This window comes from Equus quagga, unplaced genomic scaffold (genome assembly GCF_021613505.1).
Source record: "Equus quagga isolate Etosha38 unplaced genomic scaffold, UCLA_HA_Equagga_1.0 153_RagTag, whole genome shotgun sequence".
NCBI classification, from domain to species: Eukaryota; Metazoa; Chordata; class Mammalia; order Perissodactyla; family Equidae; genus Equus; species Equus quagga.
Genome location: NW_025796915.1, coordinates 5,092,096 through 5,110,615, shown reverse-complemented (window position 1 = coordinate 5,110,615; position 18,520 = coordinate 5,092,096). Strand labels below are relative to the sequence as shown.

General features: G+C 43.7%; 1 protein-coding gene across 1 annotated transcript in view; it reads left to right on the top strand.

The window, feature by feature from the left end:
- LOC124233071 (thrombospondin type-1 domain-containing protein 4) overlaps positions 1-18,520 on the top strand; it is a 548,658-nt gene that overhangs the window by 246,880 nt on the left and 283,258 nt on the right. The window contains exon 8 of the mRNA XM_046650144.1: positions 3,215-3,351. Coding sequence (XP_046506100.1) covers positions 3,215-3,351 — 137 coding nt within the window. The remainder of the gene's footprint in view (positions 1-3,214; positions 3,352-18,520) is intronic.

The window sequence follows — 18,520 nt, the reverse complement described above, 5'->3', positions numbered from 1 at the left end:
CAGAGTTCAATGAATGATACAAATATTTAACATGTATTTGAGTTTCTGGTTTAGGAGCCAGAGGTGAGGCCCAAGAATCTGCATTTTCAACAAGTTCCCAGGTGATGCTGATGCTTCTGGTCCCAGGACCACTCTGAGAATCACTACCTCCTGTGTGGAACGTAAAGGTGTTCCCTTTGGAGGTGGGGTGGACATGCAGGAGGCAAATGAGAACAAAGAGAGAGAGGGAGAGATAAGAGGGAGATAAGCAGGGAGGAGAAGGATGTAGCCCTTTGCTCTTGTCCCATCACTCCCAGCTCATGGCCACTCTTCTGTTTTCCCTCTCTCCCTGCATTGATAAAACCGTGACAAAATTTGCTTAGGGAAGGAACTCTTGGCATCAGAACTGTAATTCTATTTAAAGAAAAAAAAGGAGGGAGGATGAAGTCACTATGCATGGAAAAACCTTAAACTGAAGCCCTGCAAATGTATTTTTATGTAGACTTTTAAAATGCTTCAGGAGTATATGCAGGGCCTAGAGAAATCAGTCCTCATGTAATTTTTTTTTTTTTTTAGATTTTTAAAATTTTTTCCTTTTTCTCCCCAAAGCCCCCCGGTACATAGTTGTATATTCTTCGTTGTGGGTCCTTCTAGTTGTGGCATGTGGGACGCTGCCTCAGTGTGGCTTGATGAGCAGTGCCATGTCCGCGCCCAGGATTGGAACCAACAAAACACTGGGCCGCCTGCAGCGGAGCGCACGCACTTAACCACTCGGCCACGGGGCCAGCCCAGTCCCCATGTAATTTTATGAGGAGCACTAGGTTGAGTCTTGCTAAGGCAGCAGGATTCTAGGCAATTTTGTTAGGTGGTCACTTGTCTGCAGGTTTCAGATACCTCCAAGGATCTCCCTTGTTCCTTGTTGCAAGTGTGAAAAGGCAGGGATGCTTTCTGAGCCACACAGGCAGACAGTCAGACCTAGTGGCTGGTTTGGGCCACAGGAAGGAGGAGCCCAGACTTCGGCCATTCCTCTGGGCTATTTTCATGCAGCCATTTGGAGATTCTGCCATAATTACCTCATTTAGCCATGTTTTTGGTTCTCAGGATGTTCTTCTATCGTGTGGTTGCAAGAGAAATAAAATTGTGGCTGCCAAAGATAGTATCCCAAAGGAGAGAGGGAGTCAGGGGGAAGCCAAGAGAAGTGAGAGCTCAAAGCCCTGGCCCCAGGTGCAGCTGCCTTGGAGACACTTTATTACTGAAAATGCAGTGCACCTGGAGAGTTCCTGCTCGCACTTCAGAACGTGGGGAGCTGGGAAGAGAGGAAACAGATTCTGGATAGATGACATGGGAAAGCAAGTTGTAGGAGGCTAAGTTAACCTCTAACTTTTTGCTTCCTTTCTTAGGCCTGTTGTGGTTGTGGTGTTGTCTTTAATCTATAAAATGATGGTTTGGTTTTAGATGATTCCCAAAGGTTCTTCCATCTTTGGTCTTCTGGGATTTTTCCAAGCTCACCTCTTAGATCTTTTGGGAAGCCAAGGTAGGAAACCAAGTCTCTTGACTTTAAGATAGAGCTCAGAGGACATAGAAGATTCAATCTTCTGTAAACTGTGTGGTCCCAGAGGCCACACGTTGTTTCCTGTTAGCGGTTTTCAATGGCCTTGGAGTGGAAGGAAGTTCATGGCTATGACAGTCAGGCAGCCGCACTAGGGAAAATATGATAGATTGTGTTGTGTAGGAAAAAGTCAGTATTATCCAATCCAGTAATCAGATTTTCAGACAAAGGCATGACCCTGGAACACATTGTCCATGGCTGAGCATAGCATTAGTCTTGTCTCCAAAAGCAGTTAAAAAAAAAAAAACGTGTACTTGGCTTGTCTCTCTCTTTTGGGTATGGAAATATATCTTGCCTGAAAATTTTTCTCATTCATTTTTTGGAGGCAACTAAATTGCTCTGAAGATATTAGTTGTAGCAATAATTAATTTAGCATTTATTGAGCACCAACTGTATGCCAGGCTCTGTGTGAAGTGATAGAAATATAGAGAAAGACTCTGAGGTAGGGGAATACATCTCATGTGGAGAGGGGAGAGAAAGGCAAAAAAAAAAAAAAGAAAAGGGCTAATATTCATTTATCCCTCCCTCCTTTTATTCTTCAGGGATTTGTTAACCATTTGCTGTGTGCACAGCTCTGTACTAGGTGCTGGGGATCCAAAAGTGAATCAGACAGTCATACCCTGTGGTCCTTCAAGACCATGCTTCCATGAAGCTTGATGAATCCTGTAGTGGAAGAGGCCAGATTGCCCTGTGATGGGTGGATATATAGGTGACATCAAGATCCTGGAGGGCTTCCCAGAGGAGGTGACCTGGGAACTAAAACAGAAGTACAAATGGGTGCTAGCCAAGTGAAGGAAAGACAGAAGGACCACCTGAGCAATGGCTGAACAGAGGAAGTGCTTAATTGGGTATAGAATGTGGATGTAAGGACGAACAATAGGAAATGAGACTATAAAAGTAGGTGAAGTTCATCTCTTGAAAGATGTTTGATCCCTTGCATAGGACTTTGGACTTCAACCTGAGGTGATGGGGAAATCACTTAAATATCTCATGATGCAGGAATTATTACAGGAAACGGCAGCCATTGAAAAGGGCATAAAGATGATGTAACTGTGTAGATTTTAAGTAAAAAAAAAAAAAAGCAGAACATAAAAGTTGTGTACTCACTGTGATTGCTGATATATAAAATATAATTTTGACTCTGGCAAAGCATAGGAGGATGTCTAAGGGTAGAGTCTATTATTTGCATTGTGAGATTCTTTAAGAGTTCCTTTGTAATAGTCACTCAGCATCAAATCTCTCCTCTGTGCCAGCAGATGAGGATACAGCTTCCTCCTTCTACCATCAGATCTGGAGAGAGCGAATAACTTTCATGCAGTTTTAAAAAGTGTGTGATTATGAAACATCTAGGCAAATCTATAGAGACAGAAAATGGATTGGTAGCTGCTAAGGTCTGGAGGGAGGAAGGAATTGGAAGTGACAGCTAACAGGCCCAGGGTTTCTTATTCGGGTGATGGAAACGTTCTGGAATTAGTTAGTGGTAATGGTTGTACAACATTGTGAATGTACTAAAAACCACTGAATCGTACTCTTTGCTTAAAATGGTTAATTTTATGTTATGTGAACTTTATTTCAATAAAAAGTACAAGAAGAAAAAGATGCTGATTGACTTTTTTTTGTGGCTAGTAAAGGGCAATCGGAAGTGTGAATTGAACTGCCAGGCAATGGGCTACCGCTTCTACGTACGGCAAGCTGAGAAGGTCATTGATGGTACCCCCTGCGACCAGAACGGCACGGCCATCTGCGTGTCTGGGCAGTGCAAGGTAAGTACCCCTGGGCTTGGCTATCTGGAGTGGATTCTTGGGTGTTCTATCTGTGACTGTGAATCTATTGCTTGCCGGGCTGTGACCTGCTACCCCCAGTCCATGGTCCCCCTTGAACCGTGAGCTCTGGGAAGTGGGCGAAGACAGGGCAGCTTTGTCCACTCTGTGCTTTTGATCTTGGGAAGTCGCCATGCCTCCCTCTGGCACGTCAGTCAAGTGGTTTATGTTTACATCACGTGCTTCAGAAGGGACACAGTGATCTTTCCTCCTTGGGTCTGGAGCTCCTTCCTTACCTCTGAAGTGGAGGTTATGCAAAGGGCACTGCCGGATCAGGCAAGAAACGGTTGGCGTCGTGAGGGTGGCATTTTAAGAGCATGGCGTATTTTATCGTGCCTCCCACCAGATGGGGCAGGCTTCCAAATGAAAGTTGTCTGGTGCCTTTTATAGCAGAAGTTGTTCTTTAAACAGGAAGAGCTTGCAGCCTCCTTGGACTTCTGAAGTCTGTTCCAGGAACACCCCGCCCTGCATTCGCAAACATTCTGGGCTTAAGAGAATCCTTGTGGGATGCTAACCTTTGACAGAAAGAGGCATTTAGTTGAAAATAGTCATCTTCGATGAGATGGCACGGATTCCATTACCACATTAATTTGGGCCTGGGCCACCACCCTCCTTTCATCTGTGAATGTAACAGTGGAGCTGAGACTCTAGCAGGTAAATGACTCTTTGGAGCCCAGACTAAGATTCTGTCTTAATTAACACTGAACAGCTGGCAGGACTGAGTTTCATCCAAGGAAGAGGTCTTGGCTATCACATCTGAAAGTTCCTGTTATACTTCGAATGTAAATCGCCACAATGTGTAGTGTTAGAGCTAATCAAGTGTGATTTATAAGCACAACCTTCCTCCTCTGGCCTTGTTTTAATGAGGAGGTTTCAAATAGAATACAAAATAGCTTATCAAAGCAGCAGGGCTATTCTCAGATTTCTAATGAAATCAGCCGTCATTTGATATGTGATGCGTGTGAGGTGTCTTTGGAAAAGCAAAACCTCAAAGAATTAGGACATGGTATGGAAGACAGAGAGAGCATGATGGGAAGCACGCGGGAGGCTGACACCTATCTGGCCTCCAATTTTCCAGTCCTTTGGAGAAACCACTGGGTTTCACTCATCCTCTCTGAGCCTCGCCATCCTCAGTTAATACCCAAAGGAGTTCTGTTAGAGTTTTGTGGTGTCCAGCTCAAATGGCTCTGCTTCTAAATGTTGCTAAGCCTGAAGTGATGGACCTTATGGCAGCTTAGCCTTTTCTTTCAGGTCCTGACTCAACTGTTTTATTTCCTGAATATAGGTGCATACTCCCAGGAGGTGGTGTGGTGGTTAAAAACATGCCCTCTGAAACCAAACTACTTGGGTTCAAATCCTGCCTCTTCCACTGATTTACTGCATGATCTTGCACAAGTTACGTAAGCTTTCTGTAACTCTGTCCCTAATCTGCAACATGAGGAGGATGATGCCTACCTCGTGTCGTAGGGAAGAACCACGAACTAACCCACGTAAAGCTCTTATAACAGGTCTGGCACTTAGTAAGCATGCTGGCCTTTATTAGCATTGTGATTGTTTGTGCCCACCTAGGGCCTGTCGTATTTGAATTTTCTATGCAAAAGTATTTTCTCTTTTTTTTTTGGTAGATTATAAATTTATGCGATTCTCATCTTTTGAGGCAAGTTCTCACACTGTAGTGTGAACCAGCAGAGAACTGCGGAGTCCAACTTGGTAGATCCGGGGAAGGGCCCGAGCACCTGCTTTTCTGACAAGCTCCTGTGTGACACAGATACGCTGGTCCATGGATCATACTCGGAGCAGCAAAGTTTTAAAGGATACTTTGATTAAAATCTAGTTAACAGAGAATCAGAAACGTAAATATGGAGTGGTGCAGTGACTTGGAAGGAAGGTGAAATGTGGTCTCTGTCCACTGGGGGAGCATGTTTTCTTAGGGCTGCGTTAAGTGTCTCTGAACTGATGATAGGAAGGAAAAACAAACACTAATGAGGACGTGGGTATGGATTCTTACTAATTGATGAAAACCATTCAGACTGTAGGGCAACCCAGTCTTAATTGCTAAAAGACTGAGGCAGGCGTTCTCCAGGACGTGAGCAGATTAATAGGAATTTGGTGTTACAAGAACGACTTTGGTGTTACTTCATGTTTGCTCTCTGTGCCCTTGCCTGAAATTCGCTCACTGAAGTTGTTGGACCCGCTGACTGTCCTCGTCCTCTTTCGAACTTCGGTTTAAATAATCAGAAGTGCATTTGCTTCCCAGGCTGACATTCTGTTTACCCTGTGACTTCCAAAGGGGAAAGTGTCCTTTTCTGAATATTTGGTCAGAGGCCCAGAATTCAAATTGCTGTCTCTGCCTCGCTGACTTGCGGCTGAGAGCACTGTGACTTGTGGACAGTTCCTGCTAAGATGTGTGTCTGTGTCTGAAATAGTGCCAGGAAGCCTCTGCTGGCCACGTAATGTTGAAAGCAAACCCAGGCCTGCAACAAAAATTAATGAAAAGGGACAAGCATTAAATAAGTATGCAAGCTGAACCCACAAAAGGGTAGCTAATGGAGGGGGCGTCCTCCCCACACCAAACCAAAGAAAGGCCCCAGGCCCTCCCAGCACGCGCTGGAAGACTGTTCCAGCACCCAGCAGAGCACCCCCGGCCAGCCTGTGTTTACCCTGTTGCTGGAGCTCCTCTGTGTTTTAGATCCAAGAGTTGGAAGAAGGGCAGGAAGAATGCAGACGGCCTTGGGCTGGGGGCTGGAGAAAATGAGGGTCCTTCTCCAGTCCCTCAGTGCTGCTCAGTTCCTTTCTTGACAGGGACCAGAGGGTCTCAGTGTGACTTCAGGCTAAGGACTGCTTGTAGATAGACTTTGAAGGGAAAGAGCTCAGGGCCTGTCTTTTCCTAAAGCAAGAGAATGTAGCTGAAGCTCCCAGAGATTCCACCTTCCTCATCCTGACCCCTTCCCTCTAGACATCAAACAGGAACGTCTGGCCAGTCTTCAGAGAAGTCTCTGAGACACTTCCAGCCCTGTCCAGTCGTTATTATCATTTATGGGAATGAAATAGCACTCGTGTCTAATTAACAGAGAGCACAGTAATAATTTCTATCATTAAGCATCATATTAACTATGCTGTGATTTTTTTTCACTTGATCTCAGCTTTAAACTTGAACTAAAAAATTCTGAATTTTCAAAGTTTGATGAATATATATTACATTTGCTCACAACTTAATAAAAATAGGTGAAACTTTGTCTTCAAAGGTATAGTAGGCATTTGAAAAGAACAGGGTCACTGGAGTAAAGACTATGAAAAAAACAACCTTCGTGCCCTGGAGACCAGCCTTTCAGAAACCTCAGGCTTCCAGACATGAATGATCCTGAAAGAGTCAGAATCACCCCAAGACCCATGCTCTGCCCCTTAAAAAAAGTCTTTGGTGGTAAAGGAGCAGTCCTTGAGGAAGGACCTTGCAATAAATAGGCTGACGCAAAGCAAGGGAGTAAGGTGTTGGAGCCGATGCGAGCTAGGAAGGAACCATTTCTAAGAATCTGTCTTGGCCCAGACACTGTGCTATGTACTCTACACACCAAATTATTTCATTAATTTGTCTGCCTTACAGAGGACCTTTGTGAAGATGAAATGGGGTGGACAAACTAAGTGCCAATGGGGGTTAACTATTAAAATTGGCTTTTTAAGACATACTGTTAATAAGAACAGAAAGAGTAGTTTATATGTGTTGGGAAGAAACCCATGTGCTTTCGGTCTCTCCTCTGTTCTGAGTTTATTTTCCTCACTGATTCTTTCCAAAACAGAGTCTCTTTTCAAAACACACATCCGGACACACCTCTCTTTAGCTAAAATTCCATCTGTGGCTCCATTTTGCCTATGGAATTAAGTCCAGGCCCTTCATCGTCTGTCTCCTGCCAGGCCTCCCTGGGCCCCCACTGCTGGCCAGGCTGGGACGTGTTACTCCCAGACCTAGCAGGCCTGCAGGGTTGTCCCTCCATGAGAATGTACACACTGTCCCGTCAGCCTGGAGTGCTGTTCTGTGTCCACTCTTGGTCCAACCAGTGGACTCTGCTCAAAAGCCACTGGCTGACCCCCTTGAGGACTGTTCTATTCTTCTGTTCCCACTTCTTGTACCTGTTTGCTCCCATCGCCCCTGCCCGCCCCCCAGCCACACTGGGAGCGATTCTAGGCACTTTGCTGTAACAAAATGCCTGCCATTTGAATAGGTGCTTAAAATAAATGTGCAAATGAATCGAGGTACTTAGTGACTCAATATGTTGGATTTCGGCAAATGAAATTAGTCTTGAATCCAGCACAGAGTTTTCTCATTTTTGGCTGGGATGGGCAGTTGAGTGCAGATAAAAGAAGGACGTGAAGCCCCCTTGGCAGGGTCCCCGGAACCCAAGGCCCTGAAGATCTGGGAGAGTGCTTGGCGCTTCCCCAAGCTCCTGTCTCCCTCATCTTGTTTTTAATTTTTCTCACTCTGAATTTCTTGAGTCCCTTCAGAGCATATAATGGAAGAACCTAAGCAAAGGCGCGGGTGCACGCTCCCATGCTGCCTTCTGTTGAGGGGAAAGGACCCACTTCTGCCCACCAAACTTCACCTCTCGTCCCTAGCCAGTCATCGCCTGCCATGCAGGGCGTGTCCAACGGCCCACCATCCACCGGCACGCAGCAGGATCTCACACCTCCTCCCCTAGCTGGCACACGCTCAGCTTCCATCGGGCCACATCGGCAGACAGAAGTTTCATATTATTCAATAAATGACAGCAAGGTAACTGTTTCCAAATGGTCAGAGATAAGCCCTGGACCGGTGTGTTGCTCTGCCTGAGAAGGATGACATAATGGGTGTGTGCATCTGTTTGTGCACTCGTGTGTGTTCAGGCGCCAAATTTCCCTTCTCCTCCGTTATAAACTGCTATTGTACTTTCCGGAGCCAAACAAGTAGACTGCTCGTTTCTCTACCCATTTGCCCTAAGTTGCATTTTTTTTCTTTTTGGTTAGCGCCTTTATTTTGTGGACTCCACTTTGAGTTCTGTTGTGACTTGAGTGAAAGCAAGAGAGTAAGTGCATTGGGTAAAGTATTCCCCCTATGCCAGAGCTGTGCGTGCTTTAGCCTTGACAGAGGGTGGAGAGCTCTTACTTTGCTTGAATTCTGAGCTTTTATGATGCTTTCTAGACTCTCTCTCGTATTCCCACCCCAAGCAAACTGTGTTCTAAAAGTACTTGCTGCTGTGACTATTAAAATGCTAATATTATGTTACGGTTATTTTGACATGTGTCTGAGCTCCTAAAGGAGAGGGAATGAGTGTTACACATACTTGTATCCTCAGTGCTTAATATATTAAGATTATTCAATAAATGTGTAAGTGAATGAACAAAAGAACAAGATAGAAACTCTTGAAATCTTAAACTGAAACCTAAAGTAAACTTGATGAAATTTACCTGATTAAATGCACTTCTTTTCCATTACCTATGATTTTTTCTTGTTCCAAACATTGGCACCACTACCTAAAATAAAGACTCTGCTTAGGTTCCTTAATTAATACATACTAATTAATGATTTATTAATTAATCATTAATTAACGGCCCAAGCAATACACATAGTTATCAATTAATTCAACAAATAATCTTAACTGCTCACTGCAATACACTGGACTAGGCATTGGAGATAAAACAATGGAAGAGATGAATGTGGTTCATACCCACATTGAGCTTAAAATCTAAAGGAGAAAGTACTAAGGTGAAAGTCAGTTAACAAGCAAAATAATAACAAATTTTGATGAGCGCTTTGAAGTTAATAGGGAATTGAAATAGGGAACAGTGGTGGAGAAGCATCTATTAGATGGAGTGTCAGCAGAAGGCCTCCAAGCAGGGCAGGGTCAAGATAACAAGTGGAGGTGACACTACTTACTAACCATGCAGGTCCCGGGGGTTGCAGAAGGCATATACCAAGTCTCCTGCCCGGGACCCAGTACACATGCCATGTTCAGGAACTGGTAGATATGGAGATGATCATTTTGTGCCTTCTTCCTGCCCTCTGCCCTTGGGTTAATCTGGCCTCCTCCTGATGGTGCCATTCTTAGTCCACCCGTGTGCCCACACATCTTCCTGAACTCATCCTGGCTTTAGCAACAGAAGCCCCCCATTAAGTCATTTTCTAGGCCCGGAAAGACTGCCCTGGAAATTGGATGGTATAATGGGTGGAGAACAGGTTTTGGGGTCAGCCAGTGTCTCTAATACTAAAACAGATAATAGAGGATCTGCTCTGTAAGATTGGGGCACGATGTCCAGAGCTTCCCACCTGCCCTCCCCCCCACCGTGGCCCCTCCTATCCCAGAGTGCCAGAAGAGAGAGAAACTTAGGGTCCTTTCTCTCTAGCTTTCGGAAGTAATGGGAGCATTGCCCCAAAGGGAACTTAAAAGAAGTGCTGTATCTAAATTATCAGGGATGGTGACTGGCATTTGTAACCGAGAAATGAGAGGGAGCTTCAGTGGAGCTCCCTGGGCCAGACAAATAGTCCACCTCTGTCCCATCCACCCTCGTCCCTGCCCCTAAACCAAGCACCGGCTAGAAGCACTGTCTGAGTGTGATCTGTTCTGGTACAGACGCTACGGAGTTATGCAACTTTCACTGTATGCAAGCTCAACTCTACAGATCCTGTTCCGCAAGGCATGTAATAAAATTTCAGGGATGCAGAAAACTGTGCTGCTTATGGAAACCCCAGGCAGCCTCTCTTCAGACTAACCCAGCCAAGGGGAGCAGTCGCCCCTTTGCCTTTGATCCCTGTGCACATTCTTGCTGAGTCAGCTCGTGTTCTTAACTTGTGATATTGACATAGGATCAGCCTTTGAAAAGAGAAAAAATGTGGGCTGCTTAGCCTGATGATGACTCCAGGAGAGGCTGAAAGTCCGAGTGAAGATGAGGGGAAAGCCCATCATCCTTACACCACGTCTGGGCGTCTCGTTTAAATTCCTGCCGAAGGTCCGGTCAAACCGAGTAGTGGGTAATGCAGCTGGTGTGATAGGAGGTCTTAGAAAAATATCCCCAGGTGTTGTGCATTTGGGTAGAACTAGGTACTTGAGGACAAAAGTGCCGGATGAGAACATTTAAATTTTTTGTTTCATATTTTTAATAGATGATATGTATATATATATATATATATTTTAAAGCAGTGTCTTTTTTCTTTTTTTTTTTTTACTTTTTCCCCAAAGCCTCCCGGTACATAGTTGTATAGTTTTAGTTGTGGGTCCTCCTAGTTGTGGCATGTGGGACGCTGCCTCAACATGGCCTGACGGGACGTGCCATGTCTGCACCCAGAATCCAAACCAGCGAAACCCTGGGCCACTGAAGCAGAGCATGCGAACTTAATCACTTGGCCATTGGCCGGCTCCAATGTATATACTTTTTAATTTTCTTTTTTATTTATTTTTTATTTTTTTGAGGAAGATTAGCCCTGAGCAAACATCTGCTGCCAATCCTTCTCTCTTTACTGAGGAAGACTGGCCCTGAGCTCACATCCATGCCCATCTTCCTCTACTTTATATGTGGGACGCCTGCCACAGCATGGCTTGACAAGCAGTGCCATGTCCGCACCCGGGAACCGAACCGGCGAACCCCGGGTTGCTGAAGCGGAACATGCGCACTTAACCGCTGCGCCACTGGGCTGGCCCCTAGCTAATATATTTATGTCATTCAAACATCAAAAAGCATGATCCCCTGTCCCCAATCCACGCAGTTTCCCATTCCCCAGTAGGAAATAACCACTCTTTGATAGTTTCTTTTCTTTTTTTTTTTAAAGATTGGCACCTGAGCTAACAACTGCTGCCAATCTTCTTTTTTTTTTCTGCTTTTTCTCCCCAAGCCCCCCAGTACATAGTTGTATATTTTAGTTGTGGGTCCTTCTAGTTGTGGCATGTGGGACCCTGCCTCAACATGGCCTGATGAGTGGTGCCATGTCTGCACGCTCAAGCTCCAAACCGGTGAAACCCTTGGCCGCTGAAGCAGAGTGCGTGAACTTAACCACTCTGCCACTGGGCCGACCCCTGATAGTTTCTTTTTTAAGGCAGATATTTTTATGCACCTATACGCCCATTCATATTATGTTATTTTTCCCTTGTTTTTACACATATGGTAGCATATTACACACATGGCTCTGGACTTTGCTTTTTTCACTTAACATACATTGGAACTTTCCATTTCAATATCTAAAGAACATCCTCTTCATTTCACAGTTGTGTAGTACTGTGCTGTATGAATTAGCCATAACTTATTTAACTGTGATGTACATTTACTTTGTATCCAGTCTTTTATCATTACCAGCAATGCTGCTATAAATACGCTTGTGCCTAGGTCATTTTATATGTTTGCAGGTATCTGTAGGATGAAGTCTTAGAAGCAGTCAAGAGTCCATATGTCTTTGTGATTTTCATGCCTAATGGGTGGCAAATTACTCTCCAGAGTGGTTGAGACAACTAACACTCCCACCAGCAATGTCTGAGGGTGGTGAGTCGTCCAACATTTGGCTTTTTGCCAAGCTGATAAGTGAGAAATGGTATCTCGAGTAGTTTTCATTTGCACTTGAGTGAGATTGAGCATCTTTTCACGTGTTTAAGAGCCGTTCAGGGCTTGGAGTAGGGTGAGTGAGGTGCCTTGGATGCAGAATTTAAGGAGGCACTTCATTAAATTAAATGCTCAGGGTGTCCTTAAATTTTGTGCCTTTGGCACCTCACCTGCCTACTGTTGTCCTAGCCCCCACAGTGGCCTCCTGACCTGGGAGCCATTTACATTCCTTTTCTGTGATCTGTGTTTCTATTGGGTTGTTGATCTTTTTTCTTAATATGTAGGAGTTTTTCATACATGAAAGAGATTTTTTATGCTATAAATTGCAGGGGTGTTTTTTTTCAGGTAGCCTTTTGACTTATGCCTTTGCTCATGGGGTTTTGTTTATTTTTTGCCATGAAGAAGTTTTAAATTTTTTAAATGGTGAATTTAGCAATTTTCTCTTTCACGATTCCAGTTTTTGCGCCATAGAAAGACCGTCTACACTTTGAAGTTAAAAAAGCTTCTCCTATGTGTTCTTACAGTAATTTATGACTCCTCATTTTTACATTTTATATTAATCCATTTGGAATTATACCTCAGGAGTGTGTATGTGAGGTATGGATTCAATTTTACTTTTTTTCCAGTTATGTCTTTACCATAATTGAATAAATCTTTCCCTCACTATTTTGGGGCTCCATCTTTATTACTGTACATATGTGTGTGTTTTGAGCTTTCTATTCTATTCCATTAGTCTGTATATCTATTCATACATGAATATCGGAACATACATTTTGAAAGAGAAATAAAACACCTTGGTGTAAAGTTAAGAAAGGTAAGCTTGCTCTTTGCGTGGAGCTAATGCACTCACAGACTTCAAATGGAAACGTTTTTTTGTTTATCATTTGGAAAATCCATCTGTGTTTAGGGGCCTTAGCAAGACTTCATGTTTACTATACATTTTTACTTGGTTGAAAAATGAATATTCCATGACTTTTAGCACTGGAATAGCAGAAGTTGCAATCAAGAAAAGTACTCTAGATGACAAAACCTTGGGAGGCCAGATCAAAATCTCATGCATGGACGGTTAGGGGAAACGTTAAAAAAAAAAAAAAAAAACCCAAGCCCAAAGAATTAGAAGATTTATCGAAAAATACAGAATAAAAGTTCTAGCAACTATTTGCTTTTAGAACAACCAGATTTGACAGGGGAAAAAAAAAAATCCTGACTCCTATGAGCAGCCCAGCTCTTGAGATGCCTTGTTCTGTCATTCAGTAACTAGGTAATGTCTTCCACAAGTTTTATTTATTTATTTATTTTCTTCCTTTTTATTTTTTTGAGGAAGATTAACCCTGAACTAACGTCCGCCACCAATCCCCCTCTTTTTGCTGAGGAAGATTGGCCCTGAGCTAACGTCCATGCCCATCTTCCTCCACTCTATATGTGAGACGTCTGCCACGGCATGGCTTGATGCTTAGGTCCAAGCCCAGGATCTGAACCGGCAAACCCTGGGCCACCAAAGCAGAGCATGTGAACTTAACCACTACGCCACCAGGCCAGCCCTCCACAAGTTTTATTTTATACGAATCCTGTCAATTTCTTAAAGTTTATCAACTCATCTCCTGATGGTTTGAAATTTACTCTTTTTCCTACTTATTTTTCTTGTGTTTTATTTTCACAATTCTCAGCAAAATGCAATTCATTGTTGCATTTAAGGATATTACAGAGCTGGTCTCCTAACCAAATCTTGAGATGGTGCTGGGAGAAAAGATTCTTCTTTACCCTACCTCCAGACTCACCCAAAAGGGCTAAAGAAGGAAGATCAGTAATGGCATGATTGTCATTTAAAGGGACTGAATATAATCATATGTGTAAGAAGATCTTGGATTCAAACATTTGGTTTCTGAATACTAGTCTTGTTTTCTTAAAACTGTACTTGAAAAAAACCTTAGAGTGTTTGTCTCCCTTGTGGGAGCTGTAATGGGTTTCTTCTGGGTGAAAGATCTTTGTATCATTTGGGTATGTTTTTGCTATTATTTTCTCACTTGGGGAAAAATATCCTTTTTTGGTGGTGGTGGGGGTGGAGATAGATTTGAGCTCTTCTTGTTACCTAGCCAAAGAGGGTCTGCTTCTCAGTGAGTTGAAATCAGAGCCTTCACCAGAAGTAGTTGTTACACAAATAGGGAGCCCACGGGAAATTATTTCCCAGAGCTGTGGCTCCCCGAGCAGGAGAAAGCAGAGGCATTTTACTTTAGATGGGGAATGAATATTCAAAAGAGAGAGGTGGGTATTCACTTGCACAGGCTCAGCTGGAAAATATGCTTCCAGACGTACATTGCATGTTATAATAATAAGGCTTTAGGCTCCTCCTGGGGCAGAGATTGTAGTATTAAAATGAAACAAAGAGCGACTTTAGGTCATCTCTCAGCTCATGGCGCAGGTTCTGCTGTGGTTGGTGATTGCATTTCTTAACATAACAGAAAAAGAAAAAACAATTTGGAGAAACAGTTAAGTGCTTCCGAAACCTCCCTTGAGTTCCTCTGGGCAATTAGTCCGCGACACTCTGAGTGAGGCTAGAGAACATGCAATATTTTGTAAATGGAGGGCTCTATCTTATTGCTATATTCCAGCCTGTATAGATTATGTAGCACAATATCGAGTAAATGTGACTTTAATACTTCTTGGCAATGACTTTTTCCTATTGCTTACGAAGGGTGGTTTTGTAGAACTGGTTAATAGTGACATCTAGTGTTTAGTATTGAAATTACATATCCTAAAGAAATCGCAAATTATTGTTTAATTCAGGGTTGGTGATAGACTAAATAGGCCAAAATTAAAATAAATGGAAGTGGAGTAATGGGGGAAATAACTGGGGAAAATTTGAATTAGAAGGGTGATCTCTCCCTGATGACAACACCAAGAACTGTAAATAATACTTGGAGGCAACTGTATGTGGACGCACAAAGTACCTTCAGACTTAGCTCCAAATCCCTGTCTTTTGTCCAGTTCAGCCCTCTGTGGTTCTTTCCCAAACAGGCATGGGTGTGAATTCATTAACCACATTACCTTGAGCAAGTCATATAATTTATCTGAGACTCAATCCTCTTAAATGTAAATTACAGACAGTGAGACCATGTCATACAGTTTTGGGAGAATTAAAAATGAGACATCACTTTGTGCATAAAGATCTGAGTTCAGTGTGGGGTACATCATGAACAATAAATGGCGGTGCTGGAGGTGGTAGTGGTGGTGGTGGTGTGGCGATGTGTCAGGGGGCTCTTTTGCAGGGATAGTAAAGACAGATGGGGACCAGATGCAGAAATTGTCCAGGAGATTGTAACTGGATTCAGGGAACAGTGAGCAACAGGAGCCATGTCCTGATAGGAACAGAACATGTGGATTGTGTGAGACTCAGATGCAGGGATCCATGGTGCCTGAAAAGGCACTGGGATTGAGAAAGCTACTGCCTGGCTCCCTTGGCAAGAAAGGGATGGAAGTGTCAGGTGTCTTTGGGGAGAGTGTTTTTGCCTGTAGGGGTTAAAGAAAATAAAACAGGAGCCAGTCCCGTGGCTGAGTGGTGAAGTTCATGCACTCCACTTCGGTGGTCCAGGAGTCACCTGTTCGGACCTGGGCACAGACCTACACACTGTTCACCAAGCCATGCTGAGGCAGCACCCCACACAGAGGAACTGGAATGACTTGCAACTAGGATATACAACTATGTACTGGGGCTTTGGGGAGAAAAATAGAAAGAGGAAGATTGGCAACAGATGTTAGCTCAGGGCCAATCTTCCTCAAGAAAAGAAAAAAGTAAAGAAATATAAGCTATTTTTTTAAAAAAAGAAGATAGAACAAAGTGCAGAAGTGATTATTTATTCTACCATTCATGAGCTGGGTCTCCTTTGTTAAATTTCTTGACTTTTCTGAGCCTCATTTCCCACTTCTGTAAAGTGGTGATGATAATGGTTACTGACCTGGCAACGATGTGAGGATTAAATGAGAAGATGCGTGTAAGACTGTCAGCACAATGCCTGGTGCTGCTTAGTAAGCACGCCATAGCAGTTAACTCTTGTTGCTGTCTAAAAGGAGGAGATGGAAGCAGAAGATTAGAAACAGGACAAACAAAACTTTATTCAGCCCCTGGACACAAGCCTCTTGAATCTTCCTTGCCCTTCTACCCTGTTCCCTTTGCCTGACGTCCTTTTCTTCCTCTCCTGCCTCATAGGTCGCCTCTGGAAAGCATTCCCTGACTCGGGGGTGGGGAGGGTGCATCATTGCTCTTGTACTGTGTACCTTGTCTTGACACCCTTTTTGTTCTCACTAGATTGTCTGTGTCGTTATTTGTTTACACATCTGACCTCTCTGATAAACAATGAGCCCTGAGGACAGACTGACCAGCTTAGGTGCTTGAGAAATGTTGATAGAATTGGTGAATTCAGAGGAGAAGGAGAGAGGAGCAGAGAGAGAGAGAAAGTCCAACTGCGAAGACTGTTCGTTGAATCTAGGATGTTTATTGAACTATTCTTGCAATTTTTTCTTTAGGTTTGTAATCCTTCAAAATACAAAATTGGAGGGGAAAGAGTGAAAGATTTGCTGTTTTCCTTTCTGTACTGAAAGCACTTCTTTTCGGGGAGACTGGAATGGGCTCTGCCGCCTGTTGTGTCTTTCCCCCTTCCTTGCCTGGCCTCCCCGGGCTGCTCTCGCTGCTCATAAATACTGTTGGTGTCCAAAGGACGCAGCTGCCCTCTCTGCCTGCCTGTCTCTTTACTTGACTTGGCTCTGCTTGCCGGGGCTTCAACCTGTCGTTAGGAGAAAAACAGATCTCTTCCTTCTATATGTGAACACTTCTCTTATATTGCTTGGAAGCCACAGTGTATCTTGGAATTCAGGGTGAGGAGGGAGAACGTTAAATTTTGCAAAGAGGAAACATTGAAACAGTCCTTTGAAAGTACATGTTCGGTTCAGAGGCAAAAAAATCCCAAACCCCAGAAATTGTACTTTGACACTGCCAGGTCCCCCTGCTGGGCATTTGCAGAACTGCAGCATCCCAGATCACTTGTGAACAATTCTCTCCTCTGCTTTGGAAAAGCGTAAAAGGTGCCAAGTTCAACGCTCTATCCTATCCCATCCCCGTGTGCAGCGAGCATTGCTTAAACTGTTAAGCTCTGTATTGAATTAAAACACAATGGACAAATGTAATTTCAGAATGAAAGCTGCATAGCAAATACTCTTCAAATGCTTCTATTTATTTTATTTTTTAGCAGAAAGAGCCTGAGGCAAATCCTAGAAGTAAAGACTGCCGCACATCCCTTTTGTTGTGTGGATTGCTCAAAGATCAGACGCTTTTTCTCAATTGGAATTCTGTCTCCTATGATTATCCAAGGCTGGGGCGGTACTTGCTGAGATAATGGACCTTTTGTCAACATTTTTAAAAGTTCCTAAGAAATAGAACTTTCCAACAATAGAATGGCCCATTTCATGTGGTGATACCTATCCTGTTAAAAATGGTGTGAATGCCTAGTAAACATGTGATGAGCAGTGGAAGGAGAGATGTACCGGCAGCCTGTGGACAAACTGATGAACTGGTGCTAGGGAAGGGGTGTGAAATTGAGTGCAGATTTGGACAGGATCACCTCTGGCTCCCTTTCCGTCTGAGATACTGGGAATCAGTCTTTCTAAAGAATTCAACAGAGAGTTTAAAGCACTAAATTAGTCTGAAGTGTCCTAGACTGATACCATCTCTTCTGTGGCCACAAGTGACATTCCTAGCTTATCTAGTCATTTGTTGAATTAATTCTCGGTCAGAAGACAGAAATTTACCAGGAGAATCAATGTGTCCTCTGTAGCCAGGCCTCCCTCCTGAGCTCCACACTCACACCTGTTCACTACTATGCATTTCCACTTGGAAATGCTCAACATGATCAAATCTGAACTCTATTTTTCCCTCCCACATTGCTCATCCTCTCATGTTTTTGATTTTGGCAAGGGGCATCTCCATTCTACTTGTCTCCCGAGTCGGATCAGCCGGACCAGCTGGATGCCTTCCTCATTCTTGCCTCCCCAATTTAGTGGTGACCAAGTTCTGTCCGTTCTGCATCCTCGAAGTCTCCTGTGTCTCCCCCTCCCTTGCCCTCTTGACGCCGTAGCTTCATTTCAGGTCTTAAGTCATTTGTTCTGTGGACCATCGCATGCATGGGTCTCATAACTGGTCTTCCTGCCTCTTTTTTTTAATTGTCTTTCACTTACGCTTTTACTTTGCTACCAGAGAGACTTACAAATATAAATCAAAGGGAATTCCTCCTTGCTTCTGTGCCCACTATGCCTATCCCCATCGTTCACAGATAAAGTGCAAACTCCCTCGCATGGCATTCAGTATGCGCCATGATCTGACCCTGCCTACCTCTCCACTCTGAAAGCATACACTCCAACCACACCAAGCCAGGTACAGCTCTCTGAATAGGCCATGTGTCTGTTTTATGGCTCTGGGCTTTGTCCCTCTTTCTTCTGCCTGGAGTGTTTCTTCTTTTCTATACAAATGGCAAATATCAAGACTCAGCTTAGATGTCATTCCCTCTGAAAC